Source organism: Triturus cristatus, chromosome 5_2 (genome assembly GCF_964204655.1).
Source record: "Triturus cristatus chromosome 5_2, aTriCri1.1, whole genome shotgun sequence".
In the NCBI taxonomy this organism is placed as follows: domain Eukaryota; kingdom Metazoa; phylum Chordata; class Amphibia; order Caudata; family Salamandridae; genus Triturus; species Triturus cristatus.
In genome coordinates, this window is record NC_140588.1 from 25,463,733 (window position 1) to 25,482,605 (window position 18,873).

General features: G+C 47.9%; 1 protein-coding gene across 1 annotated transcript in view; it reads left to right on the plus strand.

The window, feature by feature from the left end:
• Window positions 1-2,904: 2,904 nt before the first annotated feature.
• The window catches only part of ERP44 (endoplasmic reticulum protein 44), a 557,683-nt gene continuing 541,714 nt past the window's right edge, over window positions 2,905-18,873 (plus strand). Inside the window, exon 1 of the mRNA XM_085606779.1 lies at window positions 2,905-3,147. Coding sequence (XP_085462905.1) covers window positions 3,103-3,147 — 45 coding nt within the window. The 5' untranslated portion in view covers window positions 2,905-3,102. The remainder of the gene's footprint in view (window positions 3,148-18,873) is intronic.

Sequence of the window (18,873 nt, forward strand, 5' to 3'; positions counted from 1 at the left end):
GGATCCCTGCTTGGGGATCGCCCTCCTGTGGCAATCCCCAAGCAGCGATCCACTGGGGAGGGGTACCATTGGAAAGGGGAGATTCTACCCTTTCCAACGATACCTCTCCCGTCTTTCTAAGTGCTCAGGGGTCTGAGATAGCCCCCTGAGCACGTACAAAGTGAAACCTGATCGTCATTACAGTGAAAGGGGGGGGGGGCCTCGGGAGCTGGGGAAGCTCTTCCCCAGCTCCCGAGGCTATTTTGGCAGAAAGGGAATCCCTCTGGTGCCCGCACCAGAGGGATTCCCTAGGGTATGCCTCATGACGAGCTGGACTCGTCATGGGCACAGCGCGACTGTGCTCCATGATGAGTCCAGCTCGTCATGGGCATACAAGGGGTTAAAACAAATGTTTTTGTTTAATTTACCTGTAAGTCTAATGCCGCCATAAATATCATGTAATTATTTAATAGTTTTTGTAACGCTATACCTGTCCTGGCTATTAAAACGGCGTCATCAGCGTATAACAATATAGATAGCTTTTTAGGTCTCGCCTGACCCAGTGCTTGCGCTGGTCTGGCGAGACTTTAAGTAAGGGCTTCAAAAAATGCTACAGCCGGCTACAGCTTGCAGTGCATGTGCGCGGGCGCGCGTTTGAGCAGAGGTGCCATATGGCATTCCTCATGCTCAGTAAGCGCATCACTCGCCGCGCACTTGATCGCGATCACTTTCACGTCGCGCGACAGCCTCACACGCACCACTCCCTTTATACTCTCTCTTGTTTAGGACTTGTGCCCTGGCCTTCTTCCCTCACTAAGCATGACACCATGGCCCTGAAATGCCTTTGAGCTGGATGCGATAAACGAGGCACGCCGTGGTTAGCTCAATGCACTAACCACACTGCAGTTCATCTATCTTCCCGCTGGGAACTTGACATTAACATTCAGTCATCGAAACCCCCTTCCCACGTGATCCTGGCTTTACGAAAGGAGTCGCTCGACGTGCGTATCTTCCTTCGGGCCACATACAATGACTTGTGTCTTGCTCGCAGCTCCGGGGACGACGGGCAATTGATTCTTGGCAGTAAATGTGGCGGAACAACATCGGGATATTACCTACTGTATTGATGTTTGGACTCGGCGTAAAGCATATCTATGCATGTGGAAAGCAAATTGGAAAGCCTAGTACAGGTCTATTCTGCAGCGAACTTTAACGTGCTCGTTTGGTTATCCTGGCTTTGCTCATCTGATACCCTGCATGAAATAGAAAACGTGACGTGAATAGACAGTGTTTCAAGTATATCCCGCTACTGCCTACCATAAAAAACAAGCGTTGGCAAAGCCAATCGGTTTCGCCTTTGTGAAATCTATTGGTTTTGTCAATGTTTTATTAGACATGTTGCACAGCAGCGCGAGCTGGTGTGCTTGCGCTGCTGTGTAACATGTCTAAAAAAACATTAACAAAACCAATAGATTCGCAGAGGTGAAGTTATTGGCTTTGCCAGTGCTTGTTTAAAAGTGAAACAACCTGCATACAAATAGTAGCTGCGGGGCGCTGGGGGAGCAATGAAGGAGCGGTTGGGAGGGAAACAATGGTTATCAGGCGAGGCGAGCAACGGGAGGCAGAGGAACGGGCCAGAGGGTGGGGAGGAGAATTTTGAAACAAGCATTGGCATAGCCAATAGGTCTCGCCTTTGGGACCTTTTAAGTGTTTAGCCATGCAACAGTTGTTGTTGCACCAAGAATATTGTGCTGCAAAACTAAATACTTAGAAGGTCCCAAAAGCGAGACCTATTGGCTATGCCAATGCTTGTTCTCTTTTACCATAGGTACATCAAGCACCTCAGAACTCACTGCTGACTCAACTCCATTTGTGTATAGTGAGAATAAAATTCTTTCAATGCATATCAGGTCTACAAGTTCATTAGCCTAATTTAGAAAGAGTCTTAAGACTTGGTTATTCCAGAATTAATGCATGATCTTTTGGGCTTACTTTAGTTCTTTAGCGCCAAGACAACTCCGGGTATTTGTGCGCTCAATAAGTAACATTAAGATTAACATAGGTCAAGGCCTTATTGGTGTCTTAAATTAAAGGATTAGCACCAAAAGTTACACGTGCACAGCCACCAATAAAACAATCTCATAATGAAGTTGACACAGTGTGTGATCTTGTGTATGCGGAGCCCAGTGGAGAGTTTGAGACTTGCCTTGAGAACAAACAGCACAATATATTGTCTTGGTTAATAAAGAAGTCATAACACTTGTAGCAGAGTTTCAGTAACTTATATTGCACAACTACTCACAAAACCACAAATTACAACAAAAATTTCTAACCACATAGGCAAAACCGAATACATTTACCAATGCTTGTTATTTTTTAAGACAGACAGACAATTTTCAGGGAGGAACAATAACTACAAGAAAAATATTGCAAAGAATAGCAAGTACGAACTGCTTACAGCTGGCATAGAAACGCCGGTGATCGATACTGCAGCATTTTCGTGTGACGTACGAGTGTAGGCCACAAAAGCAGTAGAATAAAGCCAAACAATTTGCAGCTTCTAGAGACCAGTGTGATAAACTCAAGCACCCCGGAAGAAATACACAATCCACTCACCCACCCCGTGTAATTCGAAGGGAAAGGAGAAAACTATCAGCGTAACAGTCCTGACTCCTAAGGCAGTGAAGAAGCCATCTTGAAAAAGACACGTAGACATTTTGAGTAAAAATAAATCGGAGAAAAAACGAAAAGCGATATTGGTGTATGATTAACATAGTACCCATGTAATTTAACACTGTAGCAAGATGAGCCGTAGTACACATCACGTTGCAGGTTTTGTTATACATAAAACATGTATTATTTGATAAATGGCTTCTGTAAAAACTAACTGTGGTGCTTAAGGGACACTCGCTTTCAGTGCAGAGAGGGTCTTCTTTAAGTGTCAGTTGTAGTGACTGTGAAATGTTCCCATCCCAAAATGGTTGCCACGCGAGACGACACCTACGGAACTAGTCTTGTTTCTATGTCTCTGACTCTCTCACCCGCTTCCTGGAGGCCGGGTAGTTGGGACTACTGCAGGTCTCCCATCCCTCGCAGAGTACAGGACCCGGTTACACCGGCATCATGAGAAACGCAACCTTCTGGGCTCCGCGCTTTCTGCTGCTTTTGGTGAGTGTATCCCCGACGACTTGTCGGGTAAGGGGCTATAGGGCTTAATTCTAACTCAGCAGTGAACACGTTGAAACGGAGTTAGAAAATGAAACCAACATAATGAATGTGAGTGGGAGCCTCGGATAGCCAACTTGCGTGGGTTAGAGTGTCGCTTCCTGCGGGTGTCTGTGTTCGTCTTGCACTTGGATAGGAAGATATTCCTTTGCCTGTGCCTCGTGGGTAGTAGTGACAGCAGCGTGTTAGTGTGTTACTGTATTCCTTGATGCACAGTGTAACTTTAGATGACACTCCCTCCAATATCCCAGACTTCGTTTTGTGGCAATAAAAATAACACAGTTGCACTTCTCCACTTGTTCCTATCGGTGTCGCCTCGTTTGGTTGGCGTACGCGCGTGGTGTGTCTCAATCTGATTGGCCACAAATCCGGAAGCGAAATTTCCTGGAGCTAGGAACATCCTGGAACTATTGCATAGGTCGGAAAGAGACTCTCATTTGGGAGACACACACTAAGCACAAATTGACATCAGCGGCAAGCTTGTTATCGTCACATATCTTTCGGCCGGTAACTGTTGTAATGCACCTCCTCTTGACCCGGAAATGTTGTTTTCCCTACCACACCATTAAATACGTTGTTAGTGTTTTGAACAGCCTAACCTTGTCAACGAACGTATAGAAGCTGAAAGACTGGCTCTACAGTGGAGAAGAACCGGTAGTATCTGTATCTGCCTTAAAGATATGATCCCTCTTCCGCTTAGCGTCACCTCCCTAGAACTGATGAACAGGTCCTAGACACACTTGCTGAATGGTAGTATTTCTCCACGGTTGAAATGTTCAAAGAGTCCACGTAAAATATCCATATGGAAACACATGCGCGTGACTTGTGATACAAGGTAGACTGCTTAGTTATTTGTATCTTCTATTTATACACTCCACCCTGAAGTCAATGCGACATACATGCAGGCCCGGTTCTTAGGGTGAGGGACGTCCCATCCAAGAGATAAGTGACTATTTATTGAATGCAGTTTTATATAGCACGAACTTTACCCAAAGGTGTCAAAGCGCTTTACAAAAGAACCAGGTAAGTTATATAAGGGACACAAGAGATAAACTAAGCATGCTAACAAGGTACATATATACAGTTACAAAGGTACGCAAAGAAGACTGGGCACACTAATAAGTTACGTTTATGCAGTTCCAAATCTAACTATTTGCATATTTATAATGTAAAAAAAAAAAAAGGTGTCAGTGTTGGTTTAAAAGCAGGAGTAAAATACATATTTACAAAGTTGACCTAATGTGAGTTCTAGATGACCGAAAGTGTCAAGAAATTAGTTGAATTATTCCAGGAAGTGCTTTTGGAAGAGGAAAGTTTTAAGATCAGTTTTGAAGGTCCGGAAAGAGATGGTGGTTGGAGGGATGGAGGAAGTGAGTTCCAGATTCTGGTCGCGTTACCAGAGAAGGATTGAGCCATACATCTTTCCCTTTTAAAGGTAGGAGGTTCGAGCAGGAAGTTTTCCACATTGCGTGAAGGTCTAGAGCCTCCAGAGATTTTGAGTTTATTAGCCAGATAGCGTGGGGTGGAGGTGTGCGACACTTTGTGGGTGATACAGGCGGTCTTGTAAATTGACCTTGCTTCGATTGTAAGCCAGGGAAGAGACCACAGTAATGGTGTAATGTGATGTGATCATTTCTTTTAGCCCTATATACAAAGCGAGCTGCTGAGTGAATTTTAGAGGGGAAAGGTGGGATTTGGTAAGGCCAGCAAGGAGAGAGTTGCAGTAGTCCATTCTGGAAAGTACTAAAGATTGGACCAAGGTTTTTAGGTCTTGTTCAGGCAAGAAGTGCCGAAGCCCCCAGAGAAGGCGCAGTTTGTAGCGAGTATTCTTGGCGATGGAATTGATATGGGACTGTAAGTTGAGCCTTTTGTCTTAGATGACGCCTGGAGATTTGGCACTGTCAACAATGATAAGTTTGTTGTTGAGAAAGTTTAGATTGTTCATCGAAGATTAGATAGGAGGAGTAGATAGTGTTGTCGAGAGGAGAAGGAATTCCATTTTGGAAGGATTCAGTGAGGTCAAGACGAGAAGGAATTCTGTTTTGGAGGGATTCAGAATTAGTTGATGAGTTGACAGCCAGTGGTGGATGGAGTTGAGTCATGTTGAGGATTGAAATGTCATTAGTGGAAGATACCTTTAGGTTGATTTGGGTATCATCCGCATATAGGTGATAATGGATCTCAGATTTTTTTTTAGATTACCCAGCGGTTTTATGTAAAGGTGGAACAGTGTGGGTGCAAGGATCGAGCCTTAAGCGACGCCTTGTCCAACAGCCATTGACGTGGAGAGACAATTAGCTATTTGGTCATCTGGGATCAGCCTGAGAGGAAGGATTCAAACCATTTGAGCACTGTGCCTTCAAAACCCATTGTTAGCTTTAAAGTGTTCAGAAGTGTTGTGATTAACAGTGTCAAAGGCCGCGGATAGGCCCAGAAGGATCAGGAGACAAGATTCACCAGAGTCAAGTACACGTAGGGCATTATGGATCACTTGAAGTAGGCCTGTTACGGTACTGCAGACTTGGGTAAAACCAGATTGGAATTCGTCAAGGACGAAGTTGACCTTGCAGTGTTGGGAAAGTTGCTTCGCCACACAACTTTCTGTAATTTTTGCAATAAAAGGGAGGTTGGTGATAGGACGGAAGTTGTTGAGCTCTTTCGCATCAGCAGAGGGTTTCTTGGGAAGCGGAGTAACCTGCCCTATTTTAAGGGCAGCAGGAAGGGAACCCTGATTGGGGAGGAGGTTTATCATACTGGTCCAGTAGGAGAGTGTGTGGGTGTAAAATTCGATGGCAATGTCACTGGGAATGAGGTAGATGGAATGGTTAGAGGGTTTAGTTTCTAGAATGCTTTCAAGGAGGGCCATTTCAGAAATGGTGTCAAAGTTCTGCCACAAAATTAAGGATTTGTTTTCCTCAGGGGGCGGGGGTTGGATGGGTAACCTGATCCACAAGTGAATTTACTTTTTCATTAAAAAAAACCTGCAAATTCTGCCACTTTTTTTGGGGGGGGGGTAGTCAAATATGGTGGGAGAGATGTAGGTGCTTTTGATAAGGTAGAATTGCTTTTTAGGTCTGTTTTTGGTGGAATCGAGGAGGGTTCCGAAGTGCATCGCTTTTTCATGAAAGATGTGTTTTGTGATATGAGCTCTAGAGAGGCAGAGATTGGAGGTGGAGGGAGAATGTCTCCATAGTTTCTTAAGGATCCTCAAGTTTTTTCTTTCTTCGTAGAGGGCCTTATTGAACCACGGAGCAGAAGAGGTGGGTCTTTTCTTTTTACTTTGCAGCGGATCAACATTATCAATTGTAGCTGATAGACTAGTGAGACATTTTGTGGTCAGGTCGTTAATATCAGAGTAGGGGTCTAAGATTGGAAATGAACTAATAGCAGTGTTGCACAAAATGTCAAGGTCGATGCTTTTGGTGTTGCGGGAAAAGGTACTTGTTCTTTTAGGTTGGCCAAGAGTAACAGAATGAGATAGATGCAGAGAGAAGGGGGTGAGGAAGAGATCAGACCAGTCTACTGGTATAGGATCATCAGCAGTTATCATATCTGCTTTGGAGATAAGCAGGTCAATGATGGAGCCAAACTGTTCCAGGATTCTACTAGCTGCACTAATGAGGGCATGGCAGAGGGACCAATATCTGGCAATAAAGCAGACTTGATACTTTTGAACTCGATAAAGGGAGGGAGAAAGGGCACACCAGCTGTGTATTGGTGAAAGTCCATACCAGCAACCGGGTAGGAAAGAGGGCGGGCTGGGACAGTTCACTGGACGTATGAGGAGATGATATGGCTAAATTGAGGGATGGCTTGAAGAAGAGGTGTCTGGCATAGGAAAAGACACAGGAGGAAACCCTTATACCCATAAACGGACCCAGGGTATAACGTAGATTCAACATCAGTTCTGCGGGTCTCACTCACACGTCGCCAATTAGTTACAATACAATAAGCTCTTTCTCAATACCAACAATGACTTCTTGCATTTATTCTTCAAATAGGTGGTTTGCAAGTTAGTGGTGCAAACGGCACAGTGATGTGAACAATACAGGATACATGCACGTAGTTGGGATGTCCAAATTTTTTTGAAAATTCATACTACTGTACATATCCTGATTTCTTTTATTCAAATATACACACAGTACAAAATAACTATTACAGTGTTGACATTTTGACCCAAACTCCAGTGGGTCTCTTCAGGACCAAACATACTGTCTGGCACAACAACTGTAGGGCAGAATGTAGTGAGAGGATATTTATTTGATGCACCAGATTGAACTGTCTGAATAGCAACATCTCTATTGTGTTTTGTAACAGGCTGCGCACGAACAAAAACTCCACAAGAAAGTTCATCTTGAGCTTCTAAAAGAGAAACTAGTTAAAGTTGCAGATTTTTTTAAATGTCTGAACGTCTTACCTTTTGCTTTTTAAATGTAAAGAGCATGCATACGTAGCAGCCTTGTTTTTTCAGGCTACTAAGCAAGGTTGATGCCATGAAGATCTGTAAATAATGTTTTTTATCTTGTTTATTTTAGTTCCATTTTTAGGGCTCGCGCCCTGCGTTGCAGTGCTTAGCACTGCTCGCGCAGGCGAGAGCCCTTTTGTAGGGGGTTCAGAAACAGAGCCTGGAATCGCACACGCTCGTGCGTGTGCTTTTCCTTTTGGCATCTGCGATTGGCCTTTGAGTGCGCGTTTTTCTCAAAGACGGGACGCAATAGGCCAAAGGCGGACGCATTGCTCCGCCCATAGCCTATTGGTGTCTATTACACGCACCAAAGGCCATGTGGTTTCAATTATCGTGCCCAGACACAGGCGCGATAATTGAAAACGCGTGTTCGCTGTGGCGCGCGCGCGCCCCTCGCGGGCGTGTGTTTTTTTTACAATAGCTATCGCGAAAGATCGCTTTCAGTGCCGCTTGTTGCTTATTGTTTGTCTTAAATGCCTACTTGTTTTTTTTTAATCTTGTTCAAAGTGGTGAGGCTCGCCCGCTTAGTTGTCCGCTCGGAAAGGAAAAGCAATTCCTAAGCCTCAGTTAATGTCTGCTTTATCTCTGTGCTAAGAGCAAGTGATGCCTCCTTCCGCCCCCCATCACTCTCTCGACAAGCATCAATGGGGAAATATCCCGAATGTTAGTTTCAGGCAGTGTGGCACAGCTTATGTACTGCAAGCTGTATTTGTGATTAAAAGAATCGTCATGGGGCTGCTAATCCCCCATTTATTGAAGAGATTATACTTTGTGCGGCTGTAAAATATTTCAGCATATGTGAGGTACAGGTTGTCACTTGATCCCTTGAGGAAGGGAAACTAAGCCCAAAGATGCATTACCGCGTATTCTTCAATTTTGAACCTGTCACAAGGCTTATCCCCTGTCTCTTATCTCCGTGAGCGAACAACTTTGACAGAAATTAAACCGAATACAATAAGGTATTTTTGTCAGGCACACAATTTATAGATGAAGGGATGGAAACAATCTTTCAGTGTACATAGCGTTTGGCAAGTGTCCTTTTGATGGCCTCATTTGTATTGAAAATGCAGAGGCAGCAGTTGTAAGAACTCTGCAGCCTGTTTTTATTTATTTAGATCTTGGAGTTAAGGTAAAGTAATGTCCTACTAAATGGTGTACGATATTGTGTAGTGTGAATGAGGAGTGTACTTTTAAAAATAATTATGTAACTGAGAAATGCGATATCTTTTTTCTTCATGGGGTGTTTTAGTGGTTTAATATTTTCGGAAAGTCCCCAAATCATAAGTATATCTGAAAGACCTTGGATGATGCCTTTTATATTTATGTTTAAATATGAAGGTTTTGATTAGAAGGTACACTCCTTTTGCTTCCGCTTTGTAGGGGTTACATAGCGAAAAGAAACACTTATCAAGTGGGGAGAGGAGTTGGCCGAACGGCTACGGCGGTCGACCTCGAATCTGGGGAACTGGCAATGACGCTGAACGTCCTGTGAGTCTGGGCAAATCACTTAATCTCCTGTGCCAAACACAAACAAGCATTGAAAATGCAATATGTCTCGCCTTTGATTAAATTAAAGCCATTTGCTTTGCTAATGGTATTGCAAAGCAAATGGCTTTAACTTAATGAAAGGCGAGACCTATTGCATTTTTAATGCTTGTTATTGGAAGCCCTTGCCAAAATTGCTGCCCCAAGCTCTTTGTTGCTGTCTCCCTCGTTTTATAAAATCTCTTCCGTGACCTACCCTCCCGCACCGCAAGACATTCCCTCGCTGGCCCATGTTGCTTTATCCTTCATGTGGTTCACCCCAACCTTATGTAGATTTCCCTTATCTGATGCTTTTCCCCTACCATGCCCACTCCTCGTTGCTTCCCCCCCAACTCGCTCCTCCGTTGCCCCATCACCACCCTCATTTTTAACATTTTATTTTGTAAGCAAACTGCTGCTGACACTTCTGGCTTTTGTGGCGTTTTGTATCATGGTTTGTAATTTACCAGTCCATATCGGATTGATAAATACAAAAAAATGGGACCTCGTCATTTTATAGGTGGGCATATTTAATGAAACATCATCATCAAAGGAAGGAAAATATTGACAACAGTTTCAAGATCACGGAGTCTGGGCAAAATGGATTTCACGCCCTGATGCTGATACAGGAGTTTACTCACATTTATTCTACGAGGGAAAAATCATGAAATGAAGCTAAAAATCTGTCTTCAACTAGCAGACTTTATGATGCAGAAACTGAAATGATTTGTCAGTTTTACTGTGAAGAGAGGCAGAAACAATGATGACATTACACACCTTACTGTAAATCCTAGTCACAAAGGTAGGCTTTCATATCAATCCCCTTACTGAATATCAATTGTTTTGTAACGGCCTTGCCAAATCACCTGGGGTTATACTACGTCACCTAATACATTTAGACCAGGTACGATTTAACCCTACTAGGACCACATCAGATAACCCCAAATGGAAAAAAGAAACAAGCATTTGCAAGGCAATAGGTCTCGCATTTATGCGAGTTTAAGCTATTGGTATTGTACATTACAATGTGTTTTAGGTTTCAAAAACCAAAACCTAAATAAAAGGCATTATCATTAACCATGCCAGTAGCATTATGCCAATACATTAATTATTGTTAATAGTTTTTTTAATATGGTTGTTCAGTTGTACATAATGCTTTCTTGGTCATATATAAGGTAACAAAAATGCATCTGACACTTCTTTTATTATAACTTTTCAGCATGCTACAGATTTCTGTACAGCACAGCTTAAAGACCTAGGCAAAGTTAATATCTCTGGCTAAACACTTATAAGGTCCCAAAGGCGAGACCTATTGCTATGCCAATGCTTGGTTTCATGTGTTTTCTTAACCACGGTATGATTTGCTGTTGATTTCGTCTTCTTTTTCAAGTTGCATATTTTGTTAAAGGCGTTACCGAAGAATGTACAGTGTGAAGCAATTGTCTGTCTTGGTTATCACTTTCTTGTCCAAAGTGTGATTGTTTATTGATAGCGTATTTCAGTTCTTCACCGAAAGCATGATTTATTTAAGTCTTGTAATATGGATACCAATGTGCTTAAAGCTATTTTACTATCCAGGTTTATCCATAAAATGTGCATTGCGTAATTTAGGTTTTCACAGTAAATTCTTCCAATTAATGTTACACATTAGATATATTGTTCCTTTCATATTTTTCCAGTTTTTACGTGAAGGTTATTTTTTGTAATTGTATTTTTTTTTACTTGCCTTATTGGTGGGCCCTATTAGTTACCATTACTAGTGTAATAGAGGTGTACCTAAAAATAGGTATTTTCATAGTTTAGTCCTAATGTTGGAACAAAATGACTGCTAATGTGATTAAAAATATATTAATGTATATTGGGTAAATAAACCTTATAATATAAATCACATACTCTACTAAATGCGTCAGAACACGGGTTGAGTGCTTTCCATGTCTTCAACCCATATTCCTGTTAGGTCGAAGTCTACCAGACAGCACAGCAGTCTGGTTGCAAAAGACTTTATTGGGACATGCTAAACGGTGACCTAGAAATGCACTTCATAATTGCTCACCATTAGCTTTTTGATTTGTCATTCATTTTTGTTTACTTTCTATTTGTTGACATAGTTTGCTTCAGCCAGTCCAGCTTGTGTTTGTCCCTCCTGTAGAGCAAAGCTTTTTATCATCTCCCTTACTGGCTGTTTCTATGTATCCAACAATGTCCACTTTTTGGGAAGTATTTTTTGTTTTTTTTAAGTACTCCATGAGAGTGCATATGTTTTTCACCCATTGTGCTTTTGTTTGCCAATCTCGTTTCTGCCCTGCATGCTCTCCTAATTCTTTTCCCCTCATGATATCCCAACAAGTTTTCACCACCACTTACCTGCAACCAGCTCCAGTAGACCTCCCAAAGACTTTTTTGCTTTGGCAATGATATACGTAGTTGGTTGGTGCTGTGTATTTATTAGGTTGCAGCCTAACCGACAACACAGCTGTCAGGCAATGCTAATTCCAAAGAAAAAACAGACTGGACAATCATTTGAGTATTGTTATTGTGTATCCGTGAATGGAGATTACTAGCCCACACCACCTCCTTTGAGTATGCCTTGGACTACTCTGCAACGCTACCCTATGAGAGTCGAGCGCTACAATGGGGTGTTTGGCTCCCACTGGTGGACAAATGCGGACCCATTACTTGTGCAGGCCACAAAACTAATTACCCATTTTCCTACATGCATACATACTGTCAGTAATTGAACTGGCCAGCACAGGGGCATATCTGCTCATGCCGATACATCCTCACATGTAATATAATGCACCCAGCCATAGGGCTGTAAGGCCTGCTGTAGGGGTGACTTGTAAACATTACATGCAGTGTTGGGGGACATGACACACAAGTGTTTGCCATGTTGTGTTTTCACTTTTTAGAGAACCGTGTTACACATCCTGCAGTGGCAGTCTGTATGAGTTCGGTGCTGGGTCCCTTGGAGTGACAAAAGATATGCTGGACTCTCTTTAGTACCTATGCCCTATGTATTAGAGGTACAACATACTAGGCACTTGCAGAGGTGCTAAATGCCTGGACAGCTGGGGATCAATTGATCAGTTGTCATGTTTTGAGATGAGATCACTGGGGACATGGTTAACAGGAACTCAGTGCACTTCAGTCAAAGTTGCATGAAATACCAGGCAGAAAGTTGGCGGGGGGAGGGGGGGTAACTGCTGCAACAAAAGCCCACTTTCCTACACAGACCGACAACCGCGAGGGCCTTTGATGCACAGAGCCCACCCGACCGCTCAACTCTGCACTTGAGCACCCCAGCCCAGGTACTGATGAACCGGCGGTGCCCCCTTGCTCTCTGGACCCTTGTGACTCGAGCCTCCTGTTGGGCCTACTGGACTTGTCCACAAGACCACCTGCTGCCTGTTTGAAGGTGACCCCCCCCCCCCTTCTTCCCACCAGCATAGCGCACAAAGCAACCATCCCGAGCAGCAACTCTGCACCTGGACGCCCCAGGGCAGGTAACTAGTAACTGCTGGTAGTACTTTGGACCTTGCCCCCCTACGACACTAAGTGCTGGAGGAGACTCCCAGATACCAACCGTAAATAACTGTGTGCAACATATGCATTTTTTCCCCCTGAACTGTTTACATATCTGTTAAGTGCTGAGAGAGAATTCTGCTTGTGGCACATGCTATATAAAAGGACACTGTATCTAACTATAATTAAATATGAGCAATGTCATAAGGTCTTTTTTGAATTTTTCAATATCTCTTGTTGAAGCAGTCATACATCTGTGTTTTTTTTTTTTTTGAAGCCGTTTATTACAGAATCCAAAAAATATACAAAGATGGGCCTACAACCTTCAGGCCGGCCGCTAGCACACAAAAGGAGCATACAATACAGGCAGTAGAACACACGCTGCGGCAGAAGGGAGATCACAGTAGTTGAAAAAGGCGTTGGTGGCCACACCATCCGGACCCCACACAACGGCTTCATTTTTATATAAATAATCAACAAAAAACAAGTCCACAAGGCAACCCACAGTCAGAAATAACAGCGTGTGCTCCCCTAGGGGGGGGACCCCGCTGATCCATAGGAATATCGAGGGGGGGAATAGGTCAGAACGGGGACTAAGTAGACTAATAGCCCAGAACCGGGAAGACAAAACAGGCTAAGGAGACGGGGCCGGTGACGAATCAGGCAGTAGCGGCGGGGTACAGATTCCCCCCCGGTAGGCGTTCCAGGGGCCCCATACCTTCACCCATGTCCCAGGCTTACCTCTCGCAACATACACCACCTTTTCCCGAAACATACACCAATCCATGTTGTCCTTCCATGCCGAGACAGTCGGCGACCTCTGGGAACCCCACAATTGCGCAATGTCACGTTTGGCTACCATATATCCCAGAGTCGCCCACCACGTCTGCGGCACTGAGTAGTCGGTTGGCTCCCACACATTCAAAAGACATCTCCTCGCCTCAGGCAGCAGCTGCACATGCGTAACTACCTGCAAAACCTCATGCACCCCACGCCAGAATCGCACCACCTCCGGGCATTCCCACAAAATATGGAGAAAGGTCCCCAAAGCACCACACCCACGCTTGCACAACCCGTCCACAGCATAGCCCATACGCATCAGCCTCGGCCCCGTAACATAAACCCTATGGAGTATCTTGAGCTGGACGAAGCGAAGGCGGGCCGGTATGGCCACCTCTTTCGGGGAGGCCACCGCAGACACCCAATCCTCGTCATCCAGCTCCAATCCATCAGCCCCCCACGCCTCGCGAAGGCCAGTCAGCAGTCCCGAACGGTCATTAATGAGCTTTTTGTAAATTAATGAAATCGTGCCGTCCGGGACATGCCCATCTAGCACTCTATCCTCCAGAGGGGAGTACTCCGGGATGGAGGCAACGTCCGGAAATACGGAGCACAACGCATGACGAATCTGCAGATATCGAAAGTACTCCCTGTCCTGCAGCTGGAATTCTGTCTGCAGCACATCAAACGTTTTGAATCACCCCCTCGTCCAGAGCTCGCCCACCATGCTGATGCCTATCATGTCCCACTTCTCAAAGCCCTTCGAGGTCCACAAGGAGCCCAGCCGCTCGGATGCGTATAGTGGCGTCGCCCGGGTCAAGCGGCCCCTCCACCCCACCGCCCCGTTAGCCGCGTGCCACACTCGTACCATGACCCGCGTGGGGCCCGTCAGACGTGCATCGAGCGAGCTCGAATAAAGCGCCCGACCATAGTCACCACCCGGCAATAACATTTTATCCATCTCAAAGGCCGGGTTGAGAGCGGGCCCGTAAAGGCCGTGATTGATCACAGCCAGCTGGGAGGCCCAATAATATTGCTTGATATCAGGGAGGGCAACCCCCCCGTCGTACCACGGGAGCGTCGGCTTCGCCAGGGCGATACGCGGCCTACCCTCCCAGAACAGTCGGCGCTGCAAACTCTCCACCTCACGAAAGTAGCGCGCCGGGACAACGTCCATTGTGTTCTGTAAAGCATACAGGAAGCGTGGCAGCGACATCATCTTAAACAATGCCGCCCGGCCGAGCGGCGATAGCGGCAAGCGCCCCCAGCGCGCGACGTCCTCCTTCAGGCGCTGGAGGGGGGGAAGCAAGTTCTGTTTATATCGGGCCTCCGCGTCCAGGGTAATGAAGACACCCAGGCACCCAAATCCCCGCGGGGCGATCCGGATAGGACAACCCCGCGGAATGATAGGATCTTCCCCCGAGAGAACATACACACACGATTTAGCCCAGTTGATGACCAGGCCGGAGTTGAGGCCAAATGAATGCAGTACATCAACCAGTACTATCAGTGATTTACGTGGGGAAGCCAAGTACAGGAGAACATCACCAGCGTATAACGACACGCGGTCCCCATACTCGGGGGTCCATCGGAGACCACGGATAGAAGGATGCCACCGCAGCCACTCCGCCAGGGGCTCCAAAGCAAGCGCGAAAAGGAGCGGCGATAACGGGCAGCCCTGCCGCGTGCCCCTGCCCAGCTCAAACGGAGCCGACACTCTCCCGTTCACAACCACCTGCGCCAGCGGTCCAGAGTACAACAATTTCACCCAACCGATGAATCCCGGGCCAAACCCGAACGTCGCGAGCGTCGCCCAAATATACGGCCACTCAAGTGTGTCAAACGCCATAGTGGCGTCTGGGGACGCCAAAATGGCCGGCTCCCGTATGAACGGGACACGTGCGAGCACCCCATGCAAGCGCCGCAGGTTAAGCGCAGTGTTGCGATGGGGGATAAAGCCGGACTGATCCTGGTGAATCAAATCGCACACCACGCCAACCAGCCGATTAGCCAACACCATGGCGAGAATTTTGGGCTCCGCATTCAGCAGCGAGATAGGCAGGTAGGACGTGACCCGGTCCCGCGGCCTCCCCTCCTTATGAATAACCACAATAGTAGCCAGACGCTGGTCCAGCGGGAGGGAACCCGCCGAGCGGGCCGCAAGGAACATAGCACGGAGATGCGGCGCCAGCGTGTCCGGTCGCAGCTTGTACAATTCAATGGGAAGACCATTAGGACCCATGGCCTTGCCGGAGGCGACCGAACGTATGGCGAGGGCAATTTCCTCAGAGGTTGGGGCGGCGTCCAACGACACTCTGTCCTCCTCCGAAAGGGAAGGCAGCGCGATATCTCTAAGCAGGGCATGGGAATCCTCTTCCGAGCGGGAGGACACCGGGGAATACACCCCACGGAAATATTCTGCAAAGCAATCAACAATTTCTTCCGGTTCAGTGACACACACACCATCCAGTTTCTCAATCGACGGGACAACTCTACTCGCTCTCTCCTTTTTATCCAGCCACGCAATCAATTTCCCAGCCTTATCACCCACATCATACAGTCTCCCCTGTTGCTCTCTACTGAGGCCCCTGGCCGCCTCCGTGACGAGGGCCTTATAGGCCGCCTGCTTGAGTCGGAGAACATGTAATTTGTCGTCCGTCACCCCACATTCTAGGTCACCCTCCAACTCGGCTATCTCAGTTTCAACACGGGTCACCTCCTCCCGCTCGCGCCTCCGGGAATGGGAAATAAGGGACAGGGCCTCCCCCCGAAGTACCGTCTTAAACGCCTCCCACAGAGAGACCGCCGATGACACAGACCCCACATTATCGTCAAAATATCGCTTAAGGGACTTAACCAACTCTGCGCGGATGGTGGGGTCACGCAGGTACCAGGGATTAATCGGGACCACCCTACCCTCTCCCCTCGGGAGAATATCGAAGTGCAACAAGAGCGGGGAGTGGTCTGAAATACCCCGCGCTAAATGGCGCACCTCCCCGCATGCGCCGCCGGCACCAGGACATAATCTAGCCTTGAGAGACTGCCATGGGCCCCGGAATGAAAGGTGTACTGTATCTGCGTAGGATGTTTCAAACGCCAACAATCCACCAGCCCCAAGGTGTCCAAGAGGCCAGACAACCACGCCTGGGCGCGGGGGAGATCCCTAGGGGGGTGACGGTCCTCAGTTCCGGAAACCACAGCGTTAAAATCCCCCCCCAACCACTAGGATCCCCTCCGGAAGGCCCAGGAGGAGGCGCCCCAGATCCGCAAAGGTGGTCGTCTGCAACCCTGGCGGGACATAAACAGAAACCAAGACAATCACTCTGCCCTCCATTCTACCCACCAGAACCGTGTAACGTCCCTTGTCATCATGGAGCACCTCATCGACTTCCAGCGGGAGCGAGGTCTTGGCCATGATGCCCACACCCCTTGAACCAGACGTGAAGCCCGAGTGGGCCAGTAGGCGGTAGCCCCGTCGGTTCATAGCACGAAAGGAGTTGCCAATGAGGTGCGTCTCCTGCAGAAAAACTATATCAGGTGAAATTCGTTTCAGGAACTGCAGGACCACACCTCGTTTTATCCTGTCCCCCAGTCCATTAACGTTCCAGGACAAAAGACTCAGTCCCCTACCCCCCATCATAAACGAAAGCAATCACTCGTCCCCCTGTGAGCACTTTAGGAATAGCACAACAATACTTTTGCCTTGTGGTACAACTGAACAACACCCCACCCCAACCCAACCGCCCCAACAAAACTGCCCCCTCCCTGCACCCCTGCATGAGCCCAGACAGCCCCCCCAACTTGCAGTGTGCCTGTCGCCCCTATATAATAGAAACTAGGTAAACCCCCTAGAGGAGGAAGGAGTACCCCTTCGAGACCCCGCACCGCCCACAAAGGAGGGAGAGCAAGTACAAACAACAAGAGACCCCAAGCTTGGCCGAAAGTGGCCGCATCTTCGTCCAGAGTGAGTCCCAGTATCAGCACCTCAGTCCCGGTCCAGTGGGCCCTCTCCTCCCGCAGCCCCCCCCCCTGCCATCCCGATCCCGACCCCCAGACAAAGTGTCCAGCCAGTCCCCGGCCGCTTCAGGACGGTCAAAAAAGTGAGTGCGACCATCTACCTCCACCCGCAGCCTGGCCGGGAAGAGCATGGCGTACTTTAAGTTCATGTCCCGAAGCCGCCGCTTGACGCCCAGGAAGCTCAATCTCTGCTTCTGGACCGCTTGGGTGAAGTCAGGATAAAAGTTCACCTCCATGTTCTCCAGCTTAATCGGCCCTTGCAGTCTGGAGGCTTGCAGAATCGCGTCCCTGTCCCGAAAATTGAAAATACGGGCAATAAGAGGCCGCGGAGGGGCTCCGATCTTCGGCCTTCCCCCGGGAACCCTATGAGCCCTCTCCACGGCAAAGAATTTACTCAGTCCCCGAGGCTGGAGATGGGTAGTGATCAGGTCCTCCACAAAAAGATCCGCCGCCGACTCCTCCCGTCCCTCAGGTACTCCGATGATGCGGATATTATTCCTCCGGGCCCGGCTCTCGGAATCCTCCAGGCGCCGATCCATGAGCGCACTCGCCTGACGAAGGCGGCGCACCTCCGTCTGAAGGGCCGCCACCTCAGTCGTGAGGCCCGACGCCGTGTGGGCCAAAGAATCGACCCGGTCGTTAGTCTTCGAGAGATCAGCTCTCACCAGGTTGACATCAACGAGGACCGCGTCGATTTTATGGGCTAAGGTGTCAAATCGCTGGCCCACCGAGGCCTTCATCTCAGCAATGGCGCCCATGACGTCTTGCAGAGTCAGATCTGTGGGCAAAACCGGGGCATCCGGGGGGCACTCAGAGGACTTGTGCGATCCACCGGGAGATCCCTTCGGGAGGGTGTAGCGGTCCATGACGTTGGCCTGATGTGCGGCGCCACGCCGGGTCGACTTGGCCTTCAACCGGTCGCCATCTTGTTTCGTGGCCATCGTCGCGGGTCTCACACCCTCACCAGCCACGCAGTAAAAGGCAAGCAATCAAGGCCACGAGCTCCGGGGGGTCACCCCAGGACGGCGGAGCGGGCCACAGCAGGCGGGCAGGCAGGGTCTCCCAGCGAGGCCACCCCAACACAAAGAGCGCCACAATCCCACTTGCAAAGACGGCAAGGGGGCGCGAAAGTGAAAGTGCGGGGTACGCGACTCGCCAGGCCCAGCCCGCCGTTGTTGTTCACTTTGCCACCGGGTCGCCCCCAAACGCGAGTCCGGGGTCAGGAGAGAAGCAGGCCGCAAACTTCAATCGGTGCTCACTCCGGCACCCGAGGTCCAATTCGAAAACGGGAAACGGGTACCACCTCGGCTCAGGCTCACCGACACAGTCCCCTCAACCGATGCAGGATGAGGACAGGATAA